Source organism: Chiloscyllium plagiosum, chromosome 3 (genome assembly GCF_004010195.1).
Source record: "Chiloscyllium plagiosum isolate BGI_BamShark_2017 chromosome 3, ASM401019v2, whole genome shotgun sequence".
NCBI classification, from domain to species: Eukaryota; Metazoa; Chordata; class Chondrichthyes; order Orectolobiformes; family Hemiscylliidae; genus Chiloscyllium; species Chiloscyllium plagiosum.
Window position 1 is genome coordinate 37,209,419 of NC_057712.1, and position 25,787 is coordinate 37,235,205.

Sequence of the window (25,787 nt, forward strand, 5' to 3'; positions counted from 1 at the left end):
CCTTATAGAGGTTTACAAAATTATGAGGGGCATGGATAGGATAAATAGACAAAGTCTTTTCCCTGGAGTCGGGGAGTCCATAACTAGAGGGCATAGGTTTAGGGTGAGAGGGGAAAGATATAAAAGAGACCTAAGGGGCAACTTTTCATGCAGAGGGTGGTACGTGTATGGAATGAGCTGCCAGAGGATGTGGAGGAGGCTGGTACAATTACAACATTTAAGAGGCATTTGGATGGGTATATGAATAGGAAGGGTTTGGAGGGATATGGGCCAGGTGCTGGCAGGTGAGACCAGATTGTGTTGGGATATCTGGTTGGCACGGACAGGTTGGACTGAAGGGTCTGTTTCCATGCTGTACATCTCTATGACTCTATATTCAGGATTTTAAATCTTGAAAATCAGTGATTTTTTTTGTATCAGTGCACTCTATGCAATTATATAGCATTAAATATTCAGAACATTATCTTGATGTCTGCTGCCTCATTTGTGCTGAAATGAGATTCAGATTTCTGACATTCCAATGTGGAACTGCAAGTAAAAGTTGCAGGACAACTCATTTTGAATTGCTCAGCAGTAAAACATTGTAACAGTACAACTAGTTTCAGAACCAGAAGCTCATTTTGAGGTTGGGATGATTTGTCTCTTTGGTAGCATTTTGCCTTCTGTTTACTGAAAAAAATATTACAGTCATACAGCACGGAAACAGACCCTACAGTCCAACAAGTCCATGACAACCATAATTCCAAACTAAACACCTGGCTGCACTTAGCCCATATCCCCCCAAACATATCTTACTTATATACTTAGCTAATGTCTTTTAAACATAGTTGTACTCACATTCATCACTTTCTCTGGAAGTTCATTCTACATATGAACCACTGCAACAAAAAAAAAAAAATGCCCCTCAAATCTTTTTAAAAATCCTCTCACCATAAAAATATGGCCCTTAGTCTTGAAACTCCCCACCCAAGGAAAAGACACCTGCCATTCACCTTTATACCCCTCATGATTTTATAAACATCTAAGGTCACCTCTCAACCTCCTACACCTCCAATCAAAGTCCCAGCCTTTTCATAACAAACCTGCCATTCCCAGCAATATAACAGCTTCTATAACAGGGAAACCTGTTCAAGACAAGATAGCCCAGAAGAAGCCTACCAACACCTTGTACATTAACATAAACATTCCAACTCCTCTTCTCAAAGGTCTGAGCAATAAAGGCAAGCATGCTAAATGTCTTCTTAACCAGCCCATCTGTGCAATGCAAACTTCAAAGAATCATGTAGCTGAACTCCTAGATCTCTGTTCTACAACACCACCCAAGGCCCCTACTTTTAATTGCATAGGTCTTGCCTTTGTTTGTTTTACCACAATGTATTACCGCACATTTATCCAAAGTAAACTCCATCTATCATTCTTCAGCCCATTGACCCAATTAATCAAGTTCTCCTCATAATCTTAGAAAACCTTCTTCATTGTCCACTATGCTATTAATCTTGGTATCACCCGCAAACTTACTAACTATGCTTTTCCATCTAAACTATTTACATAAATGACAAACAAAAATGGACTCAGCACAAATCCCTGTAGATCACCACTGATCACAGGCCTACAGTCTGAAAAACAACCCTCTACTACCTTTCTTCCTCCTGTCACTAAGCTTATTTTGTATCCAGTTGGCAAGCTCACCCTGAACTCTAGTAAAGTCAGATTGCATAATTAGTCCATCACGTGGAACCTCATCACAAACTTTTACTAAAGTCCAAGTAAACAGTGTCAACTGCTCTGCCTCAATTGTCTTGATTATTTCCTCAAAAAAAACTTAATCAAATTTGCGACACACACAATTTCCCTCGCACAAAGCTATGCTGACTATTCCTAATCATTCCTTCTCTCTCCAAATACTTATACACAATGCATATTCTACTTTTTTTTTATAAAAAGAAAAATAATTTGAGGGACTAAAGGAAGAAATTCCACAATGAAAAAACTTCAAAGAACACAAACTATTAATATCCTAACATACCTAATTGTATTGCATCTGCTTACAGAAAAAAGAGTGGGCTACATATATTCCTAAACCATAACCAAGTTTTCTTAATGATTACCGCACGTAGAGAATTCCTAAAGAGTAAGAAATAGGAGCGGAGAGGTTTAAATAACTGAACTCTCAAGAAACAGAACCAGGAGTTAATGTTGTAATAACACGTTAAAACAAGTAAAAATACAAAAGATTAAAATCACTTAAATGCGTGTCACCTCAATGTACTGTTCACAGCTCCAAGCTTATTTGCTTCCTCACAGTCTTGCAATTCTTCATCCGCATTTGCTTCTACAGAAAACTAATACAATATCAAACAAAAGCAGTAAAATTAACTATGCACCTTAAAGTAAAACATTAATTGACTATAATAACAGCAAAAATGGCAAATATAATAACAATCAGTTTATGTGCATATTTTCATTTTAAATCAGGAAGAGTACACAACCTTTACAGATTCAAAGTATAAATACACAAATTAAAATATTCTTTGCTTATTTGGAACTTCTGTAGATTGATCATTTATTATTTTGAAAGTGTTAACAATTTACTCTGCATTGCCTTGTGTAACCAGTTCTCCAAACAGATGGTTGAGCAAAAAGCTAATTCAAATATACTTACAGAAAATATTTTCAGGTATTGACTTACTTTGTTGAAATTAGCTGCTTTAATCCCAATTGGAATCTCACTCTAAAAATGAAAACAAGTGTGTGATAAAATAGATAACTGCTCAAATTGAAATCAGCAATTCAACAAGTTCTCTCAGAAATGTCCCATAAATAACTGAATTAGAATTTTCATCCATGTGAAAGATAAATCAAAACATTACAACTTATAGTATTAAGACAACGGAGTAACCACATTCTCAAAACAGAACACTTAGCAATAATCGAAATGTGGAAATGTTTCGAATGCTTGTTATAACTGAAGGAATTAAGGAACGTGGCATTAGCAAAAGAAAAGCAGTTTTAAAGTTAGTTTGGAAGACTGCAGGATAATGTTACTTTTCCTTTACATAAAACTGTTATGATTATATTTAAATACATTGTTCAATTCAATTTAATTGAAGATCTATTCCAAGGACATGTGCCAGCTGTCCTGCTACCACCTCCTCTTCAGCTTAAGTGTTCACCATGTCTGCTGGTCAGGCCCTTCAAGTCCCTTTACGTTTGCTTCCCCTACGTTGCTCAATTTGGAAGCTCAGTTTCATTAATATACTATCTTCTTGCTTCCACGTTTCTTGAGCACCCAGATGGCAAGTAACTGATAAAAATCAGATTAAGAATCTGTATGGAAGAGCCTGTCATGTGACATTTGTTAAGTGTTTCTATATTCATGTGTAAAAGGTAAATCTCAATGACAGAACGGGCTTGAAGACCTTAAGTGCTTACTCCTATTACTAGACTTTGAAAGCTGTTGCAACACAAATACTTCAAGATGTGCAAGTCAAGTGTTCCTTTGCTGAACTACATACAACAATTTCTATTTAATACAAAATATTGATATTACTCAACCAATTTCTGTAAAACAACTTCAGACACTTTACCTCAGAACAAGGTTTGACATGGCAGTCCTTAATCGAGCAATGACCATCATCCAACCAGAAGGGACAGGGTCTCTTCAAATTAACCTATTGAATTGAAACAATACATTGTAATTTAAGCACAGCACATTAAACTTAAATATATTGGACATTAGAAAATTTACAAGACCATAAGGAAACAAGGAAGGAGTTTAATTATATAGGTCTTTCAAAGACCAACATGGATATAATGACCATTCCAAACTACTGAGTTAGCCTGATTGATCAGCTTAGCTCAGTGGATAATGCTTGCAAGTCCAAGTTAAAGGGTTTTAGGCTCAAGTTCCACTTCACAGATGTAAGTATAAAGGAGACCTAGGTCAAAACCCCCCTCAGTCCCAGGTTTTTGACCCAGTGACAGCAAAGGAACAGCAACATTATTCGAAGTCAGGGCAATATATAACTTGAAGGGGAGCTTGCAGTTTGAGGTGTCCCTTTTGCTGCCTTTGCCCTTCTAGGTGGTGAAGATTTGGGTTTGGAAGTTTAGCTCTTAAAGGAGCCTAGTTAATTCGTTGCACTTCATCTTAAAGATGCGCACATTGTTGCAACTGTGCATCCCTCACTGTATCTTCCGAAATCTCTGTGACAATTAAAATCATTCAGTGGAGGAGAGAGTAAATGCTGAAGGTGTTGGATATGTGACAATCAAGCGTGACAGACAAATTTATAAGAACGATGTCAAAAATATTTTTCCATTTTGTTCATTCCCTCACCATCTGCTGCTCAGCCAGTGCTGCAACTATGTTCTTTAGGACTCAGTCAGCAGTGCACCACTAAGCCACTCTTGGTGATTGACAATGAAGTCCTCCACCCACAGTACACTTTACACCACTTTCACCATCAGAGTTCCTCCAAATATTAAATATGGACGAACATAGACTCTTAAGCTGAGGAGAGAGGGCAGATGGTAATCAGCAGGAGCTTTCCTTGCCCATATTTGACCTGATGCTATGAGACTTCATACTGTCCAGAATCAATTTTGAGAACTTCCACAGCAACTCCGCCTACAACTGTATTGCAGTGTGTCACAACCTCTGGTGGATCTGATCTGTCTGTGGTATAGGACCATCACCAGGCTTGGGTGTGTCCTGTCTGAGACATATCTGGCCGGTATGATTCCGGGAGAACAGCATTGGCTATTGTTTGGCTATTCTGTGCAGAACTCTTCCAATTGTTGGCACACGACAAGGTTATGTGGATTATGGTCGTTTCTGATGTCTCAGACTGGTCTGTCTGGTTTCATTTCTTATGACAGATTTTGTGGAGGAGATACAACTGAATGACTTTAAAGTCAAGAACATTGATGTGCATCTGGAATCACATGTAGACCACACCAAGTGACAATGGTAGACTTCCCTTCCCCAAAAGGGCACACGTGTACCAAAACGGCTTTTAGAATAATCAACAATGGTTTGATGATCACAATTAGTTAATAAATTTGGATTTAAGAAAACCAGACCAAAACCAAATGTCACCATCCTCAAGATGGGATTTTAACACACACACTTAACAGCATTAGCCTAGCTCTCTAGATTAGTCGTCCAGTGGCAATACCACCATTTACTCCAGAATGTACATTTAACATAACCAGTTTAAGGATTAGCAGGGAGTTCAGCATGGTGGACATGTAGAACTCAACACCTGAAGGGGCTGAAGATAACACGGGCTATTTACATATTACACAATTTGAAACAATTACAAACATATTGCAAAAATGTATTATTTCAACTATCCCACGACAGACCTTGACACTACACAAGAGAATTTCCTTCCTCATTACTTCTATAGGTTTACCTTAACTGTTTCTTTCAATTGCCAGTCTTGAAAGCTATCTTTTTTGGAGTATTCACACAATGGAACTCTCTCTCAACTTCAAGTCATCATCCAGGGTTCTAACCAAACACTTCCGGTCTGGAATTTTCAAACAAGATCCTTACACTAAGCTTATCTATTTCTGAAGCTTTCTGAATGAATACCTTTCTCTAACACAGTGGTCTTACATTTAACTCCAACCATGACTTCTACAAATTACAATTAAAAAGATTTCCTGTAAATAGGATCTTTCCTCAAGAATAAAATCCTGATCTTTCTAACTAAAGCAATTTAATGCTGATCAATATTCACTCTGCTTGTAAAATGCCCACCTATGCAAACAAATTCCCAGTAGCACTCAAGGAAGTGCCTCTCTAACAGTTGTTTTAAGAAATAGTTTGAGAAATACTGACAAGATAATCATTAAACTCCCTTACACAGAGACCAAAACCAACTATTTCAAAATTCAAATTCTAGAAAAAAGTTTTACTTATTTTCGTATGTTTTATGAAACCTGATACCACATGATATTTTGTCACAGAATGAATGTAATACTAATGTAAATCTTACCAAAATCTCGAAAGAAAAAAAACTGGTCCAGAAACTCTGAAGGTAAGACAATCATAGATTCATACAATGCAGAAACAGACGCTTTGGTCCAATCGTCCACGCAGACCAGGCATCCAATCTAACCTGGAGCCTTTTGCCAGCACTTGGCCTATATCCCTCTAAACCCTTCTTATTCAAATGCCTTTGAAATTTTGTCATTGTACCAACCTCTACCACTTCCTCTGGCAACCTGCTCCATATATGCACCATCTTCAGCATGAAAACGTTACCACTCAAGTCTTTTACATTTTTGCCCTCTTACCTTAATCTAAAGCACCCTAGCTTTGGATTCTCCAGTCTAGTTAAAAGACTTTGGTTATTCACCCTATCCATGACCCTCATGATTTTATAAACCTCTTTATATGGTCACCCACCAGCCTCCAGTGTTCCAGAAAAAACAAACAGTTTATTCAGCCTTTCTATAACTCAATCCGTCCAATCCTGGCAACATAGTTGTAAATCTTATCTGCACCCTTGCATCATTCTATCTACCTGTGAATATACTTGAAAGGAACTATACACCTGCTCCCCAAGGTCTTTATTTGGCATCATTCTCCCAGGGTTCTACCATTAATTGCTTAAGTCCTACCTTGTTTGTCTTACCAAAATGCAACAATTCACATTTATCTAAAATTAAACTCCATCTGCGACTTCTCAGCCCATTGGCGCATCTGATCAGGATCACATATTTTGAGATAGTCTTCTTCAATATCACTACACCATCTATTTTGGTGTAGTCTGCTAACGATGCCTCTTATTCACATCCAAATCAGTTATCTAAAAATGACAAAAAGCAGTGGGCCTGGCATTGATCCTAGCAGCACACCCCTGATCACAGGCTTCGGCTCTGAAAAATAACCCTTTACTGCCATTCTATCTCCTACCTTCAACCCAATTCTGTATCCAGTTGGCTAGCTCCCCTAGATCTCATATGATCTAACCTTACTAATCAGTCTACCATGCCAAACCTTGTTGAACAATTTGCTGAAGTCCATATAGATGTTTACCACTCTGCTTTCAATCTTCTTTGTCACCTCTTCAAACAAAATCTCAAATCAAGTTAGTAAGTCATGATTTCCCATACACAAAGGCTGTTTACTATCCTTAATCAGTCCTTGCCTTTCCAAAAGCATGTAAATATTGTCCCTCAGAATTCCCTCCAACAATCTGCTCACCAGTCAATAGTTCCATTGCTTTTCCTTATAAACCTTTGTAAATAATGACATTACATTAGTTAACCGCCAGTCTTCCAGCACCTCATCCCTGGCTGTTGATGATACAAATATCTCAGCAAGGGACCCAGCAACTTCTTCCCTAGTTTCCCACAAAGTTCTGGCAAAACACCTTATATACCTTTACGCATTTTAGGACCTCCAGCACCTCATCTTCTGCAATATGAACTCCTTTCAAGACAAGACTATTTATTTCCCTAAGTTCCCTAGCTTCCATAGTAAATACTGACATGATAAATTAGTTTAGTATCTCATGCATCTCCTGTGATTCCACAATGATCTTAAAGGGGCCTTATTCTCTCCCAAATGCTCTTTTGCCCTTAATTAGTAGAATCTCTTGGGATTCTCCTTAGTTATCTCATGTCCCATTTTTGCCCTCCTGATTTTCTGTCTACTGCTACTGCCCTATACACTTTCAGGGATTCACTCAATCTCAGTTGTCCATACATGGCAATATGCCTCCTTCCTGACCACAGCCTCAACTTCTCTAGTTATCCAGCATTCCCTACAAGTACCAGTTTTGCCTTTCACACTAACAGGAGCATACTGCCTCTAGCCTCTCGTTATCCCACTTCCCAACCACCACTTTACCTGCAAATAGCCTCCCCAATCAACTTTTGAAAGTTTGTGTCTATCATCAAAAATGGCTTTCCTTCAATTTAGAACTTTATGATCAGGTCAATCATTTTCCATCACTAAAGTAGAATTATGACCACTTGCCCCAAATTGCACCTCCAATGACACCTTAATCACTTGCCCTGCCTTATTTCCCATTATTCATAATAAGGTTTTCCCGTACACACTTAAATTCTTTCCTACCTGATCCCTTAACACTATGACAGTCCAGGTCTATGATTGCAAAGTTAAAATTCCCTACTATTACGACCCTATTATTCTTACAGATACTGGAGATCTCCTTACATATTTGCTTCTCAATTTCCTGCTTACTTCTTGTGGGGTGGGGTGGGAGGGGCGGGGGCGGCAGAGGAGGAAGTGCTATAATACAATCCCAACAAGGTGATCATCCCTTTCTTATTTCACAGTTCCATTCATATAGCTTAACTCCAGTCAATGGCTCTAACAGCACAGACGAGTTGTACGTGGGCACCATGAGAAAGCCCTGACAGTTGACTTAGTAAGAAATGCTTGGCAAGTTGAAACTTCTGGTTAACTAATAAACTGATTGCCCTCCTTTCCCAACGAGCACCCATTCTACCACACCAGCCCACAACATCCAAACCAGATCACACTCCTTACACTAGGCCCAACGTGACCACACAATCCCAACCTCGCACCTTTGTGAGGCATATTAAAGCCCTTTCTCCCCAGCTCAAAGAAAAAATATTTCCTTGGATCAGAACCAAACAAGAGCTGAGCTACCATTAATCATTTATTAATGAAAATCTTTTAAAAGAACCTTTATATAAAAAAAAACAACTGGATGCTCTTAAAATGTTTTATGCAAGTTAGAGATCTTACTTTATAATATCTGAAGTAATCCCTTTCTAGCAGTTGCTGTAAGTTAGGGAAGATCTTGTAGCTGTTGAAATCATCAATGCTTTCTATGTCACAGAAGCAGTCATCCAAGACACCTGTCAGCTAAAACAAAAAAAGATTACAGTTCATTTCAAACATCTAAAATCAAAATGTAAATTTATTGAAACATTCTAGATAGTTGTCCACTTGGTTTATTACTAACATTGAAAATGTTGGAGACATAACTGGTTGGCCGGTATCTCAAAACAGATCTTATACCTATGTAAAATACTAGGTATATATAATCCCTTCGGGAAATTCCAAAACTACTTTTCAGCAGTGACTCATCTGATTCTGAAATTAGATACTTTTTTTCCCAAGAATGTTTTCATAATTTATCAAAGCTGAAAACCTTTATGATTTGGTGTATGGGTGGTAAAGTTACACAAAAAAAAGACGAAACTTAGATGTGCCACTTGATTCGTCTTATATTATATACTATATTGGAAATTTTTAGTCATTTATAATGCAACAAACCAGTAAGACAAGACAGAAAATGGCAGCTTCACTTGCATTTTTAGTCAAGACAGATCCTGAAATTTGAAATATTTCAATTAAATGAAAAACAGTTGAAGATTGCAAAACTAATTTGTAAGTTTCATTTAAGTTGTCTAAAAAGTCTGCTGCTAGTCAAAAAGAGGGATGTATTTTTCACTTCTGTCAAAACTACAAACTTACATTAGAGCTTCCACACAAACTAGAAAAGGGATAAAATGCACACAATCCCGTTCTAACAATACAGAAACATGACAGCAACTGGGTCATCAGCATCAAGTTCCCAAACCTTTGAATTTCTTAGTCATCGTACTCCTAAGAAAGCTGCTCCTTTTTACCATTACGCATTAGAAATGTATTGCTGCAAGGGTGGGAAAGTAACAAGAATCATTACTAGATATCAAATATTTGTATTGAAAGTTATGGCCAAATCACCACAATTTCATTCAACGTGGCAAGTTTACTGATGAATTCTTAGGGTGCTTAGCACTTTGGAACTACTCATCACAGAGTGATATTGAGCATTTCAAAGTGCATCTCAATACAATATCTTTGTTCGTGCAATCAAATCGCTTGTTCTGTGCCAAAGTTGATATATGCTTAGATAAGCTCCTCTTCTTTGATTCCTTCCCAAGAATCAAAAGGATAGAATCAGGACCTACCACTGTCCCCTCAGGCCAATAAGGGATGGGTAATAAACACATTCTACAACAACCCAAGAATGAACAATAGAAAAGAGCCCTCTTCTGTCTCCCACCATTTGTTGCTATCAGTAAGATCCCTTGTACCAACTAGCTCTATCCCACCTTTCACTGCTAACCTAACAATAATTTATCAACTGACTTCAGGCTGCACAGTGAACATAATATTTATTCCTCTGAGGCATTGGTGATCTAGAGGTAAAGATATGAAAAGAAATTAAAAGGACTAATGGAATGGTGTTTATCTCAAAGAACTGGCATTCAAAACTCAGGAAGTGATGCTTTAGTAATACATTATTGGTCAGATTTCATTGCACTCGACTTTGGGTGCCAACTCTCAGGAAATATATTGCCATTGGAGTGGCAAAAGTGCAGTCACCACACAGTAGGGCTAAAGAATTAAATGGAGGACAGGTTCTGAAAACTCACTACACTTTTCATGTTTATATCATTGAGGGTAATTAAATTGAAATACTCAAAATGATCTGGAGATTTACTACAAACATGAACAAAAATACTGAGTACTCTGCAGATCACGTATAGGGAGAAACAGGGTGAATGTCTGGATCAATAACCCAGCTTTTAACAATTGGTAGCCAGAGCATATCTTAAAGAAAGGTGATACAGTCATTGGCTGAACTTTGCAGATGTGACCACTGCTCCAAAACATTGAATGCATGCTCAAATTAGTCAATATTATAATTCATGCATAGCAGTTTAAACTGGAAAGTCTCAGTGAATGTTTTGGTTTTACTCAAAGACATTTGCAGATCCCTCTAAAAAGGATTGACCGATACAATAAATTTAATATTTAAAAGCAACCACATATATAAAATCTTTGGCCACTTCAAAAGATTGATTAAAAAGTAATTTTAAGTAGATGCATCATAAAAATACTTTTAAAAAGACCAAGAGCCTAAGAATGTTTTACAATTACTGTTTTGTGCATACATTATGACAAACTGCACAATGCACAAAATATTTTTTAAAAATTGAAGAAATCTCTCAGAATTTATTACCATCCATGTATTTTAAGTGGATTAAAGCTGGCACTACATGATGCAATCAGGTAGTTAGGTGTTTTGTTGGAGAAAGGTTTCAATGGAGAACAAAATCTTGTTTAACCTAGAAAGTGAATGCTCTAGCAAAAGCGAAGAAATGCTCTTTTTCAAACTTGGGACATCTTAATTTGTTGTACATTATAACCTGAAAATTACAGCAAATATTTAAAATTTATCACATGGAAAATAAACATCTGAACTATCATTTCCATGTAAGAGAAACATATTTGAGGGTCTTATAGTAGAACAGAGGATGGCATGAGTGGAAGAGATGAGTGCAAAAGGTACTTGACATCTGAAGGGGCAGCTATTAGACAGTCTTGATGTTGATACAACTGTTCATATTTAGAGAAAGGATGGAAATATCATTCATACTCTATGGATTATCCTAGAATAGTAGAATGTCACAGAGGATAGGAAGAAACATTACAGCTTGAGGTGGACAAGCCAGAATTGGCACAAGAGACCAATCAAAGCTTTGGTGTTTCAAGTTAATGGTCTTTCATCGGAAATAAAAGCAGAAAGTGCTGGAGCAACTCAACAGTTCTGGCAGCATCTGTGGAGATAGAAAAAAAAAACAGTTAGTGTTTCTGTCCACATTCAGTTTCTCTATCCACAGATGGTTCCAGACTCCAGATGGCTTCTCCAGTATTTTGATTGTATTTCAGAACTCCAAAGATTGCAGTACTTTGCTTTCACCTTTAGTCAAAACTAGTTTGTTTCTGTAAACATTACCAAATTGAGGTATTGCCAGCATTTTGTTTTTATTTCAAGGTTGCCAACACATACAATATTCCACACAAATGTGCAATATAACAGTTCTGCTTTATGGAAACTTATGACCAAAGTGTTGTATTCTTTAAGACTGCTGAAATGTACACATCTGTTGTTATTTTATCTTATAACATTTCAGTAATGACAAAAGTACCCACATCACTATATACCAGGATAAGATTCCCCAAGGCAAGTTTATCAACTGGCACTTGTGCTCAAGTTTCCAAGTGGTGACAGCAGTGTGTGTCCCAATGCAGTTATACACGATAGGATACAGCAAACAAAAACAGTTGATAGGAGAAGGCCTTGGGAATTATTTCAACCCCTGTGTACATAACCAAGAGCACATCTCCACCACCACCTGCTGTTTTTGACAGTCAATTATAAATAGCAGTTAGTCAATTGCACTAACGATGGAACAGACAAATAACAATGTCTTGGGATATCTAAGCATAACCTGAACAATAATTTAGTTCCCATTCACCAGGTGAAAAAGTAACTTATTAATAAGCAATATATTAAATTATCCATGTGTAATATATACCAAGATACAAAGTACTAATGAGCCGGTGTTTAAGTGAAGGCAGTTTGGCCAGAACATTTCATGAGAGTCCCTGACTATGTCACATTAACTGAACTCAACCTGGGTAGCAACTAAGTTGCGATGTTAAAATCTTTTTTGGTGGAGGTGAGGGGGGTGAAGGAGAACGAGAGCACGAAAGACAGGGAAGAAAGAAATGGGGTAGGGGGAGACATAGGGTGGTCACCATTCCTTCATCTAATCAGTGTCTACTCACCCTGCCTATAAATTACATAAATATATATTTGGGTAAGTAGTGCTGAGGGTCCTTGAGCAGTGGAGACGACAATAACCAAACAGCATATTAAGACATGTGAGTTCACAAGATGAAGGGCGATCTCAACAACATACTTGTCAACACCAGCAGCTATATACAAACATAAAAAATAGAAGGTGATATAGGCCACTTGGTTCCAGTATCCTGCTACACTACTCAATAAGATCATGGTTGATCCATTTGAGATTCTGTTTCCATATTCTCATTTACCCCAGATAACTTTTGATTCCTCACCCAATAAGATTTTTTTTACCTTGGTCTTAAAAGCATTTAATAAATACACCTTCATTGCCTTGTGAGACAGTGTCCCAAAGTCATGGTGCTGTGGGAGGGGAAATAGGAGATGCTGGATGAAAAATTAGAGACACGGACAGCGGGGTTGTTGAAGAAAGATGTAGGGGACGACGGGTCGAAGAGAAGTGCCTTGCCCCTCCCCACTTTATATCTGTTTTTACTCCACAACCCAACCTCTTCCCCTCCTGATTAACAGCTATTACTGGAATATACACATTCCAAGTAGGAGTCAACATCATAGAAGAGAAGAAATATTTGGGTGAAATAACCATTTTCATTATTAAATTAACTCAGTGCAGCAACTCTATCTTTGATGTCATGGCTAGTGAGGAATACATTGTTTCTTACACATTGAGAACAAAACTCAAAAAGCAGCAAGAAATGAAAACTTACAAAGTCAAAGTCAAACTATTCTTTTACAAAGTAAGCAGTTTGCTGTTACTCTCTTGCAACACTGGTCATTTTCAAATTATGTTTGATGTAAAGTGAAATATTATCCTAAGAACTAAGATCATAATAAATAGAAAGAGTTGGCCATTTTGCCCCTCTAGCCTGCTTCTCCATTCAATCGGATCACACCTGATCAGCCATTCCTCAGGTCTGCATTCCTACTTTTTCTCTGCAACCTGATTCCCCTGTTGCAGAGGAGGAGGGAGCGAAACAGAGATAGGTGGAGGCAGCAATCACCAATGTATAAATTTATTTGTGACTTTAACAGAGAAAAAGGGTTCCTGAAGTCAGGAGTCCTATAATTAAAGTAACCAGCAAATTAACTGCTAAAATAATGGGAAGTGTTACAAAAACATGGTTAGTGATAAAATTTAAGAAAGGTCTTTAAACAAAATGGAAAAGTTGAGAATTGCACTTCTAGAATGAGGAGCCTAAGTAGGGCCAGAAAGTCAACAAAGTAAACTTTAGGTTGAAAATAACTCTTTCCAAGTGATTGGGCTAGTTAAAAATAACTATGGATGTAAAATTCTGTGTATTTTGCATTAAGTTTACAGAATTCAGCTTTAAATCCTTATTACTCAGCTTTATTACAATGCAGAAAATACAAAGGAAGTCAAATTGAAATTCACACAGCATTTATGGAATATTCAATATATATGAAAATAGACATTTTTGAACATGCAACAGTATAGTTCTTAATCCAGTGCAACAGCTACTTGAACACTAGTATATTGACTTCGCAACACACGTATCTGATATACATACATTTAAGAACATTATGAAACATTTGTTAAAAAGTTGCTCTTGATCACTTTCTATAGTATTAAGACCCTCCATTTAATATTCCGGTCTCTACACGTCGCGTGCGTTTTGGCTGAAGAACTAACAGGAATTGGCATCAACGCTTGAGCGATTTAAGATCGTCAATAAGCATAAATGAACAATCCGAATTTTCATTGAAAATTATTTCAAATAAACCTCCACAATCACCTTCACAACGACAAAATGTTCTTAGTTTAAGATTATTTATGCACAAGATATACACCAATTCTTGACAAATTTACACAATATTGAAAACGATTTCGGTTTGTTTCGTACTTCAACTGTTACTCTCGATATTTTAGTTTAAAAACAAATAATACAACCCCTCCTTTGACTCATACTGGATTATTTTGACAAGATAAAACTAGATACATTTGACAAAATTCGCACACGTTTACTTCAGAAATACGTGAGATTAAAACACTAAACAGCAATTTTCTCGTTTTGGTTATGATCAATTCATAGGATTTACTTTTAAATCACCCGAAGGGAAGAAGGAACCTTCGCTTTCGAAGCAGTTGCTGACTGAATGGAATCAATAACAGTCTGATCATACAGGTATTCCGCGGACAGGGTGAGATCCCACTGAAAGTGTTTGTACCTGGATGGTGATGACGCTGCCGCTCTCCGAGAGCGAACACAAGCTGAAGACAGCAGCCAACGCCGCCGGCACCGCGCTCATCGCCACCGTTGCCGTCAGCCCGAGCTCGTGGCGTTAATGAAGTCAGAGGCAACTCCTCTGCGAGCAACTCGGCAACAGACAGAGATAAGGACCGGCTGTCAAGCTTAGATGCTCAACATCTCCTCCTCCTCCTCCTCCTCCTGTCTGGTCCTGCCTCCTTGCTGAAGCTGTCCAACACCTTCTTACACACGCCCACGTGATGCGCACACTCCACCGGCTCCTCGCCCATTTCAGCGCTCCCTCCCCTTCCAATTCACTGCGCAGGTGCGCACTCGGCGGTCATGGGAATTATAGTTGTTTTACCCTCGTGCGCCCGTTCCAAGGAACGAAACTACAGTTCCCAGCATCCTACGCGCAGCTCCCCACCGCCCCAAACAAAAAGACAAATCAGGCTCGGCGTTCACGCGACGAACCAATGTCTATTGGCCACATCTACGTCGCACGCGACGATACAGAAGGCCCCCTCCTCCAAACAAAGTCTATCTGAGCTGCGCCGATGAACCTGCATGACAACGCTCCCCCGGCCCGCCTCCAAACACCCAGGGGTGCATGAATGACAACATCGAAACGACTCCCTTGACATAAGAGTCAATCTTAATTTAAAATGAGAAAATTCTAGTAATACCGTGTTCTGATCAAACAGCAAGGAGAATGGGACGAATTGGACAGTATTGCGGGTTGAACAGTCTCCTTCTGAAAAGTACTGTAAATTTTCCCGCAGATTGGTCAACCTGCATTTAAAACTAATAATAGGCAAATGCTTGAGGTCGACTCACTCTGCTCCCTTACCAGAACTAAAAAAAAGCAAAGAAACTGACAAATGAAGGAAAAGTTGGAATAAGAAAGCCAGAAATATATATGTTTAAAAGTTCTTATAAATTCATTGTAGAAGACAAATAGGATCCCAGAAGCGACGTTAAATCAGGACATGGGGGGTTGGACTCAAGAAAACGACAAAATCAGAGTAAATTGTTGCAGTTGTGGGTTCACAACTTTTGGACTTCATCCTAGGGTCTTAACATCTGTCAAAGGGAAAATGTTAGAAGTAAGGCAGCATGGTAGGTCAGTAGTTAGCAATGCTGCCTCCCAGCAGCAGGGACCCAGGTTCAATTCCTGCATCGGGCAACTGTCTGTGTGGAATTTGCACATTCTCCCAGTGTCTGCGTGGGTTTCCTCCGGGTGCTTCCTCCCACAGTCCAAAGCTGTGCAGGTTAGGTAAACTGGCCATGCTAAATTGCCCGTGGTGCTAGGTGCATTAGTCAGGGATAAATACAAGGTAGGGGAATGGGTGTGGGTGGGTTGGTGTGGACTTGTTGGGCTGAAGGGCTTGTTTCCACACTGTAGGGAATCTAATGTGACAATACTTATGGCTTTAAGAGGTGTATTTTGTCCTTTTTTAAGGTTGAGACAAAACAGTTTGTGCCAAAACCAGTGAACTAAATAGCTTGTGAGGCCTTGGATTTTTTTAAGTTGGTACATTAGAAGCAGCTTGAATGGGTAGGGTCAAGCTCCCACAGAACAAGTTTTTTTTTAGTTTTAGCCTTCAGTAGCAGTTGGTGAGGTCTTGTAACTGAATAAGGAGGCTCTTATTCCTCTCTCTCTAACAGCTAAAAGCTTGGGTTCTCTTCTTGCTGCAAAATAATCTAATTTGTTTAATTTACCAAAGGTGTGTTAATGGGATGTTACTACATTGGAACAGTAACTTTTCAATATTCAAACAATCTATTATTGTTAAGATTTCCAATAAAGTTGTTATCGAGTTTTGAGAAGATCTGTAGCTCAGGTTGAGGTTCTGAATGTAAGTTTGCTTGCTGAGTGGGAAGGTTCATTTTCAGACATTTCGTCACCATACTAGGTAACATCTTCAGTGAGCCTCTAGATGAAGCATTGCTGATGTTTCCAGCTTTCTATTTATTTTTCGATTGAAATCCAAACATATAAATAGAAAGCCGGAAACATCAGCAGTGCTTTTTTTCGGAGGCTCACTGAATATGTTACCTAGTATGGTGACGAAACATCTGAAAATGAAACTTCCAGCTCAGCGGGCAAATCTACATCCAAAGTTGTCATTCCAATTCTTTCTTTTGTTGCTTTGTAATTAAAATGTATGAATAAAATTTGTTTTGCTTCAACACTGGTAGTGTACCAATCAAAATACATCTGGAATGCAACACCTGGCATTGCGTGGCCTTGAAAATAAGAAGAAAGTTATCTTCTTCATATATTTTGAAGGGGTTTGATCTGGTCCATGATATTATTATTGAAAGAAATTGTAGAAGGACTCTATGATAAGTTCCAAGGTATTCAGGCCAAGTCCACATGGTTTTGTGAAAAGGAAGTAATGTTTGACAAACTAATTAGAAACAAAAACAAAGTGCTGGAAAAACTCAGCAAGTCTGGCAGTTACTGCTTTACCTAGATGATGTGTATGGCATTAGATAATGAGGAGCGAGGAAGTAAACAGACAAGTGTTACATTTTCTGTGATTGCCAGGGAAGGTGCTATGGGGTGTGGAGAGGTATTATAAGTGGAGGAGGAGTGGGCTAGGGTGTCCTGGGGAGAAGACGCTGCAGAAAGTTGACAAGGAAGGGGAGGGAAATGTGTGCCTGGTAGTGGAAATGGTGGTTAATGATCTTTTGGAAGGGGTTGTTGGTGGGATGGTAGGTGAGGACAAGGGGAACAAAGCAGGTATATTGACAGGTACTCTTAAGCTGAAATCTTAACACCCAGACTATACTGTACATCATTTGATGTAATCTGCAACTTGTAATGCAAATTGTGAAACAAGAGGCTATGGCACAGTGAAAAAAAACTATATTAGAAAAACAAGGAAATATAAGCAAAGTCTTCACACAGTTGCTCTAAATTTTCCTTTTCACACACATACTTTGGATAATACTGGTTCTAATATCTTATTTGGCTCAATGTCAATTGTTATCTGGTAATGTGACATGGAATACTTTACTACCTTAAAAAGTGCCAAATGAATGCATGAAGTTGTTTGATAAAAAAATCATTCAATCATAGAATTTGTATTTTAAACCAATAATCTCAAAAACAAAAGTACAGGTATAGCTACTGAATTTCGATATTGTGAATGTGAAAAAGTTGACCCTTACGTCACTTTTAAATTTTCCCCTCTCATCCTAAGCCTATGCCCTCTAATTCTGGACTTCCACACCCCAGGGAAAAGGCCTTGTCTGTTTATCCTATCCATGCTCCTCATGATTTTATAAACCTCTATAAGGTCACCCCTTAGCCTCCGATGCTCCAGGAAAAACAGTCCCAGCCTATTCAGCCTCTCCCTATAGCTCAAAACCTCCAATCCTGGCAACATCCTTGTAAATCTTTTCTGAACGCTTCCAAGTGTTACAACATCCTTCCAATAGGAAGGAGACCAGAAACTGCACACAACATTTCAAGTGGCCTAACCAATGTCCTGTACAGCCGCAACATGACTTCCTAATTCCTATACTCAATGCTCTGACCAATCAAGGAAAACATGCCAAATGCTTTCTTCACTCTCCTATATAGATTATTTATTTGATGTAGTCTAATCAGAACCACACCCAACTGTGTATTTATACAAATATCCTAAAAGATTTCCCAATCATATTTAAATCAGGCAAAAATTGACACCAAGCTAAAGGAGGATATATTAGCACATCTGGTACTTTTTAAGGGGGCGGATCTGGAGAAAGCAAAGATAAACTATTAAATTAAATCAAGAAATTCAAAATATTGTAAACATACATATAAAAAAATGAAAAAATCATCTCGAGATGTTCAGAGAAGTAAACAATAAATGCACATATGAAGCCAGTGAAGTGACAGAATCATATCTTTCATTCGTGGGACATGGGCATTGCTGCCTGAACCAGCCCTACCCATTCCCAGTTACCTTTGAGAAGGTGGTGCTATGCTGCCATTTCAAATCCTGCAGTCCATGTGCTGCAGGTAGACCCACAATGCTGTTAGGGAGGGAGTTCCAGGATTTTGACAGGCAAAACTGAAGGAACAGTGATATATTTCCAAGTCAGGATGGTGAATGGTTTGGAGGGCAACTTGCAGATGTTGATGTATCTGCTACCCTTGTCCTTCTAGATGGAAGTGGCCATGGATTTGGAAATATTCAATAATTATTTTGTCCTGCAATATATCAAGGGTCAGTAATAGCTTGGGGTCACTTAATTCTTTTTAATCTTTTCTAATGATATTTAAGATAGAAGAAGAAATGAGGAAAGAGATGCTTGATAAACTAATCATGTGGATTGTATCCACAAAAATTGAAAGTAGTATGGAAAAGGTAATAGTGCCTCTGCTACATGTACATATGTATATGTGGATATGTCAGCGAGGAGATTTAAAAGTACAATTTCAAAATTTCTAGAAGGTGGCAAGTCAGGAGTTGTAGTTATGACAATGGTTGTAACACAATAACAAATACATTTATAGAATTGTGTAATTGGTAGCTGGGCTACATGACAGGTAAATTTAAGGTGATACATTTTGCTATGAAAACTAAGTCCATCATACATTGGAAACTGTCTCTTTAAATGAGGAAGGGGAACAGAGGGATATGAAATACAGATACATCAATCACTAAAAGTAGCCACATGGATTAATCATATAGATAAAAAAAAACCTAAAGGTCTAAGGTTAATTTCTGGAATGTGACAGACAGAACTTAAGTTCCTTTTCCTATCTGTGTTTCATTTTCTTTATTGTCTCTCTGGCTCGCCTTACCTTATTCTTGGAGAATGGATCCCAACTGAAGTAATTTCAGCATCAAGCTTTTGTGATTTTAAAAAAGGGGTTATTATTCTCATACAATAATCCAAATTTTAAAACATGTCATGTCATACACTTCTGGGCACATGGATACACAAAAATTGATTCGAGGTAAAGATTACTGTTATAATTATGGTTAACTCAGTGTCTGAGTTACAATCACATGTCTTACATAGGAGGCCTAGTTCCTGAAGGAAGTTGATGCTTTACAGGTACAGCATGGGTCTTGTAAAGTGAAAGATTCTTTTGAGACATAGGGAGTGGTTTCAGCCCACATAAAACACCTTTGGGGATGGCCATACTTTCCAACTTTTTGTGTCCAATTTTAAAATTAGCTGAAAATCCGTAACATACTGGGGCAATGACAAGAAGAACAGAATTAAAGTAGGAAAGTTAAGTCATTCCTGTATCGAAGCTGGTTTAGACTGCACTAAATAGAACTATGAAGAATTCCAATCTTCAAATTGTAAGCAAAATGTAATGGCACTTGAAATGATACAACAAAAGAGAATTACTAGGGTCATATAAGAACTGAGAGATGATACCCATCAGGAAAGATTGAACAGGCTGGGGCTTGTTTCTCAAGAAAAGTGAAATCTGAAAATTGACCTGATAGCACTCTTGGTTGATCTGATTGCAGTCATAATTCCAATTTCTTGTTATCCCCTCTCTCAACTCCCTTAATTTGATACTCAGAAATCTATCTAAGTCAGCCTTAAAGATATTTAATGACCGAGCCTGCATTGTTCTCTGGGGAAGAGAATTTCAAAAAAATAATAACCCCCAGAGAATATGTCTTAAATGACAGACCAATTCTTTTTCGAAATCTGTGCTCCCTTGCAATAGATTCCCCACAAGGTGAAACACTGTCAAGCATCTACCTTGCCAAACTTTGGTTTTGATAAGATCACTTTTATTCTTCTGTACTGTAATGAGTATTGCCCAAACCTATTCAACTTTCTTAAGTCCACTCCTTCAACCCAGGTATCACACAAATGAACCTTCACTGAACTGCTATCAGTGGAAGTATTTCCCTCATTAAGTAAGGTGATCAAAACTGTTTACGCTACTTTTGGTGTGGACTCATCTATGTCCTATACAGTTGTAATGAGTTCCCTACTTTTATGCTCTACCTCCGATACAATCAAGTCCAAATTATATTTGCCTTCCTGATTATTTTTATATCTGCAGACTAAGTTTTTGTGATGGACAAGAACATCTAGGTCCTTTTTGAACCACAGCATTTTGTAGTCTCTCTCCATTTAACTAACATTCTACCTTTCGCATCAAAGTACACAACCTTTCATTTTCCCACTTTATACTGCATCTGCCAAATCTCTGCATGTTCACTTAACCTGTTGTAAACACTTTCCATTCTCTTGTATGTGGCACCTTATCGAATCCCTTTTGGGTGAGAGCAGGAAATGGTCCAGATACACTGACCACACCTGGATCCCCTCAGTCTTCAGCCCTGAGCAGAACTAGAACATAAAGTAGAACACATAACCTCTAAATAGTCAGGCATAACTTGGGCCTGAGCAGGTAACCACTGCAGCATACTGTACTTGGAGAAGGTGAGAGAAGTTAAGAGAGAAGCTGTTCAATGAGAGAACAAGAACTGCTGAGCGGACAAGGGTGATGATTAATGGAAATTAGTTGGATCTCCATTCAAGAATGGAAGCCACCCTAGTGGGGATGCGATATAGAGACTGGGTGTCTGTCCATGGTGAAGAGAAAATTGTTAGGACCAGAAAACTGGAAATGGTTGGAGGTATCAGAAGAGTAGTGGAGACCAGAAAAGGAGAAAAAAGAAAGTCAGGTAGGAAGAAATCAGTTTAATGGGGGAGGATCAGGTTGAAATGAAAAATCTTCCAGGTCAGTTCTGTTCGTGGATCTTGGAAGAGGAGGGAAACAGACTGTATGGCTTTGGGGATTTTAAGGTCGAAAGCTCTAGAGGAATAAACTCCATGGGAGGTCCATGATAATCTGGGAAACAATATTTATTGATGTTTGATAGTGGATTCAAGGTCCAGGAGAAGTAGATGGACAGCTATAGAATTGGCATTCAGCCTTTGCTCAGTAGAGGCCAGCATTTCAGACATCATCATCACAGTTGTTAGCAGGTTTGATAACAATGTTACTATTGTATCTGTGATCAGCAAATTCAAAGGGAGGCAGGATATAGTGAGGACAGTAGAGAAATCAAGACAGCTGATGTCACATCAGCAACTTTATTTCCTTATTCTTTGAGGAGATAGTAGCATCGCTGGCAAAGTCAGCCAGTGTCCTTGTCAGAGGGCAGTTAAGAGTAACCATGAGATAAAGGAAGTTAGTGAATCAGATGGGCTTTTACAACAATGACAGATATGATGATCATAATTACCAAAATTGGTTAAATTCCAGATTTATTTTGTGAATTCAAACAGCCGTGGCAGAATTTGAACCTGTACCCTCAGGCCATTAGCCTTTATTACAAGTCCAGTGACATTATCATGATACCCTTTAAAATGAAAAGGTCAAGAGATAAAGAGAATCTTTTACTTCTTTTCTTGTCCCATTGCTAATTCCTTTGGATTCTGCCCCAGAACATTTTTCGTCACTTAATGTCTCCTGTCTTCCGCCTTATCCCAGACATTTCCTTTTCATCTTTTTCCACCTTCTCCCACTTCACAACTTAAGATCCATCACATTTCTAACTTTTCCCAGTTCTAAGGAATGGCACAACCACAGTCATAGTTATACAGCAAGTAAACAGACCCTTCAGTCCAATTTGTCCATGCTGACCAGATATCCTAAATTGATTTAGTCCCACTTCACAGCATTTGGCTCATATCCCTCTCAACCATTCTTATTCATATACCCATCCTGATGTCTTTTAAACGCTGCAATTGTACCAACCTCCAACATTTCTTCCAGCAGCTCCTTCCATACATATTCCACCCTCTGTGAAAAGGTTGTCCCTCAGCTCCCTTGTAAATCTAACCTTAACCCTAAGTCCTCTAGTTTTGGGTTGCTCTACACTGGGGAAAAAAAACTTGGCTTTTTTTTTAAACTGTCTGGGAGCAGCGGGAGACAGAGTGGAGGTGATGTTGGAGACCAGGAGGTTGCTGGGAAGATAAGTGAACAGTATAAATAGTTACCTTCCAAAGCCTGTGGCCTTTTTCCTGTCTGAGAGCAGCAGGAGACAGAGCAGAGTTGGAACTGGAGACCAGGCCAGGAAACTATGCACTTAGTATATATTTGGGGAGTGGCTAAACCAGAGATACTGCACTTGTAGTATCTCCCGCCTGCCCTCCCTCCTCTAACCAGACGAAAAGGACTCTGTAAGGAAAAGGGTTTTTTTCTTTTAAATGCATTGTTTGGTTTTAGTTAGATTAGATTACATTACAGTGTGGAAACAGGCCCTTCGGCCCAACAAGTCCACACCGACCCGCCGAAGCGTAACCCACCCATACCCCTACATTTACCCCTTACCTAACACTACGGGCAATTTAGCATGGCCAATTCACCTGACCTGCACATCTTTGAACTGTGGGAGGAAACCGGAGCACCCAGAGGAAACCCACGCAGACACGGGGAGAACGTGCAAACTCCACACAGTCAGTCGCCTGAGATGGGAATTGAACCCAGATGGCAAGGGGCCTCAAATCCGTGTCATGTGCCTCTTGCTTGATGTGGGAGCTCAGGGAAGTGGCTGATGTCCCTGACTCTTATATTTGCAAGAAGAGTGTCCAGCTGCAGCTCTTGTTTGACCGCATGATGGCTCTGGAGCTTTTGATGGACTCACTGTGGAGCATCTGCAATGCTGAGGAGTTGTGGATAACATGGTTAAAAATCACACAACACCAGGTTATAGTCCAACAGGTTTAATTGGAAGCACATACTTGCTGGTGTTGCGTGATTTTTAACTTTGTACACCCCAGTCCAACACCAGCATCTCCAAATCGTGGATAACATGTTTAGTGAATTGGTCACACTACAGATTAGAATTGCTGAGGGGGAGAAATGCAGAGAAAGAGTAACAAGGCAGTGCAGGTGTCCTCTGCGGTTACCTCCCTCCAAAACAGGTATACCATTTTGGATACTGTCGGGGAGATGGTTTACCAGGCGTGGGCAGCAGTTGCCAGGACTATGGCACAGTGGCAGGTCCTGCTGTTCAGAAGGGCGGGAAAAAGACTTGTAGGGCTATAGTCATAGGGGATTTTATTGTATGGGGAGTAGGTAGGCGGTTCAGTAGCCAAAAACGAGACTTCTAGATGGTATTTTGTCTCCCAGGTGCTCCAGTCAGGGATGTCACCGATCGGCTGCAGAGCAGTTTGAAAGGGGAAGGTGAACAGCCAGTTGTCGTGGTGCACATAGGCTCCAATGAAAGAAGTAAAAAATTAGATGAGGTCTTCAAAGCAGAATTCAGGGAGCTAGGAGAGAAGTTAAAAGAGGAGGACCTCAAAGGTAGTGATCTCAGGATTGCTACTAGTGCCGCATGCTAGCCAGGGTAGAAATGAAAGAATAGGCAGGATGAACACGTGGCTTGAGGGATGTTGAAGGAGGGAAGGGCTCAGATTTGTGGGACATTGGGACCAGTTCTACAGAAGGTGGGACTGCTACAAATTGGATGGTCTACACCTTAACCAGACTGAAACTAATGTCCTTGGGGGAGTTTTTGCTACTGCTGTTAGGGAGGGTTTAAAATTAATGTGGCAGGGGACTTGGAACCAGAAGAGAAGACTAGTCGACAGTGAAGTGGAAACCAGAGACTGGAAAGATCATGAAGTTAGCATTACCAAGGGAAGAGTAGGCAGATGAACTTAGGGCTTGGATTGGTGCCTGGTAGTATGACGTTATTGCGATCACAGAGACTTGGTTGAAGGAAGGGCATGACTGGCAACTAAATGTTCCAAGATATAAATGCTTCAGACAGAACAGGGACAGGACAGGGAGGGAAGTTAAAGGGGGGGAAAGAGTTGCATTGCTGGTCAAGGATGATATCACGGCTGTGCTAAAGGAGGACACTATGGAGGGCTTCTTCAGTGAGGTATTATGGGTACAGCTGAGAAATAAGAAGGGTGCATTTGCATTGTTGGGACTGTACTACAGGCCTCTAAACAGTGAGCATGAGGTAAAAGAACATATAAATAAACAGATTATGGAAAGATATAGGGGCAACAGGGTGGTGGTGATGGGAGATTTTAATTTTCCGAACATTGACTTGGATACTTTGTGTCAGAGGTCTGGATGGGGCAGAATTTGTAAGGAGCCTCCAGGAACGTTTTATAGAGCAGTATGTCAATAGTCTGACGAGGGAAGGGGCCATATTGGACCGGGTATTGAGGAATGAGTCAGGCTAGGTGGTAGAAGTTGCAGGGGGATTTCTTTGGGAATAGTGACCACAATTCTGTAAGTTTTAGAATACTCGTAGGCAAAGATGAGAGTGGTCCTAAGGGAAGAGTACTAAACTGGGCTAAGGCCAATTACATCAAAATTCGGCAGGAGCTGGAAAATGTGGATTGGGAGCAGATATTTGAAGAGAAGCCCACATTTGATATACGGGAGGTTTTCAAAGATAGGTTGAACATAGTGCAGGATAGACAGTTCCCTTTGAAAACAATGGATAGAAAAGGCAAGATTCGTGAACCATGGATGACAGGAGAAATCATGTGATTAGCCAAGAAGAAAAGGGAAGCGTACATGAAGTCTAGCAGCTAAGATCAGAACAGGCCTTGGAGGAATATCGGGAGAGTAGGACCAATCTTAAACGAGGAATCAAGTGGGCTAAAAGGGGTCTTGAAATAACTTTAGCGAGCAGAAGTAAGGAGAATCCCAAGGCCTTTTATTCATATATAAGAAGCAAGATGGTAACCAGAGAAAGGGTTGGTCCACTAAAGGATAAGGAAGGAAGGTTGTGTTTCGAACCTGAGAAAATGGGTGAGATTCTCAATGATTACTTTGCATCAGTGTTCACTGAGGAGAGGGACACGATGAATTTTGAGATTAAAGATCGAAGTTTATTTACTCTGGGTCACATTGACATAAAGAGGGAAGATGTAAGCT

The 25,787-nt window shown here is 39.2% G+C and overlaps 1 protein-coding gene across 2 annotated transcripts in view; it reads right to left on the reverse strand.

The window, feature by feature from the left end:
• Nucleotides 1-25,787, reverse strand: part of ero1b (endoplasmic reticulum oxidoreductase 1 beta) — an 84,774-nt gene that overhangs the window by 52,303 nt on the left and 6,684 nt on the right. Inside the window, exons 1-5 of one of the 2 annotated variants that reach the window (XM_043680085.1) lie at nt 14,868-15,160; nt 8,756-8,875; nt 3,588-3,671; nt 2,690-2,731; nt 2,260-2,342 (exon numbers count right to left, since the gene is read on the reverse strand). In XM_043680085.1, the coding sequence (XP_043536020.1) occupies nt 2,260-2,342; nt 2,690-2,731; nt 3,588-3,671; nt 8,756-8,875; nt 14,868-14,948 (410 nt within the window). In that variant the 5' untranslated portion in view covers nt 14,949-15,160. Of the gene's footprint in view, nt 1-2,259; nt 2,343-2,689; nt 2,732-3,587; nt 3,672-8,755; nt 8,876-14,867; nt 15,161-25,787 lie in introns of those variants that run through there. The other variant, XM_043680077.1, reaches the window with a different exon arrangement.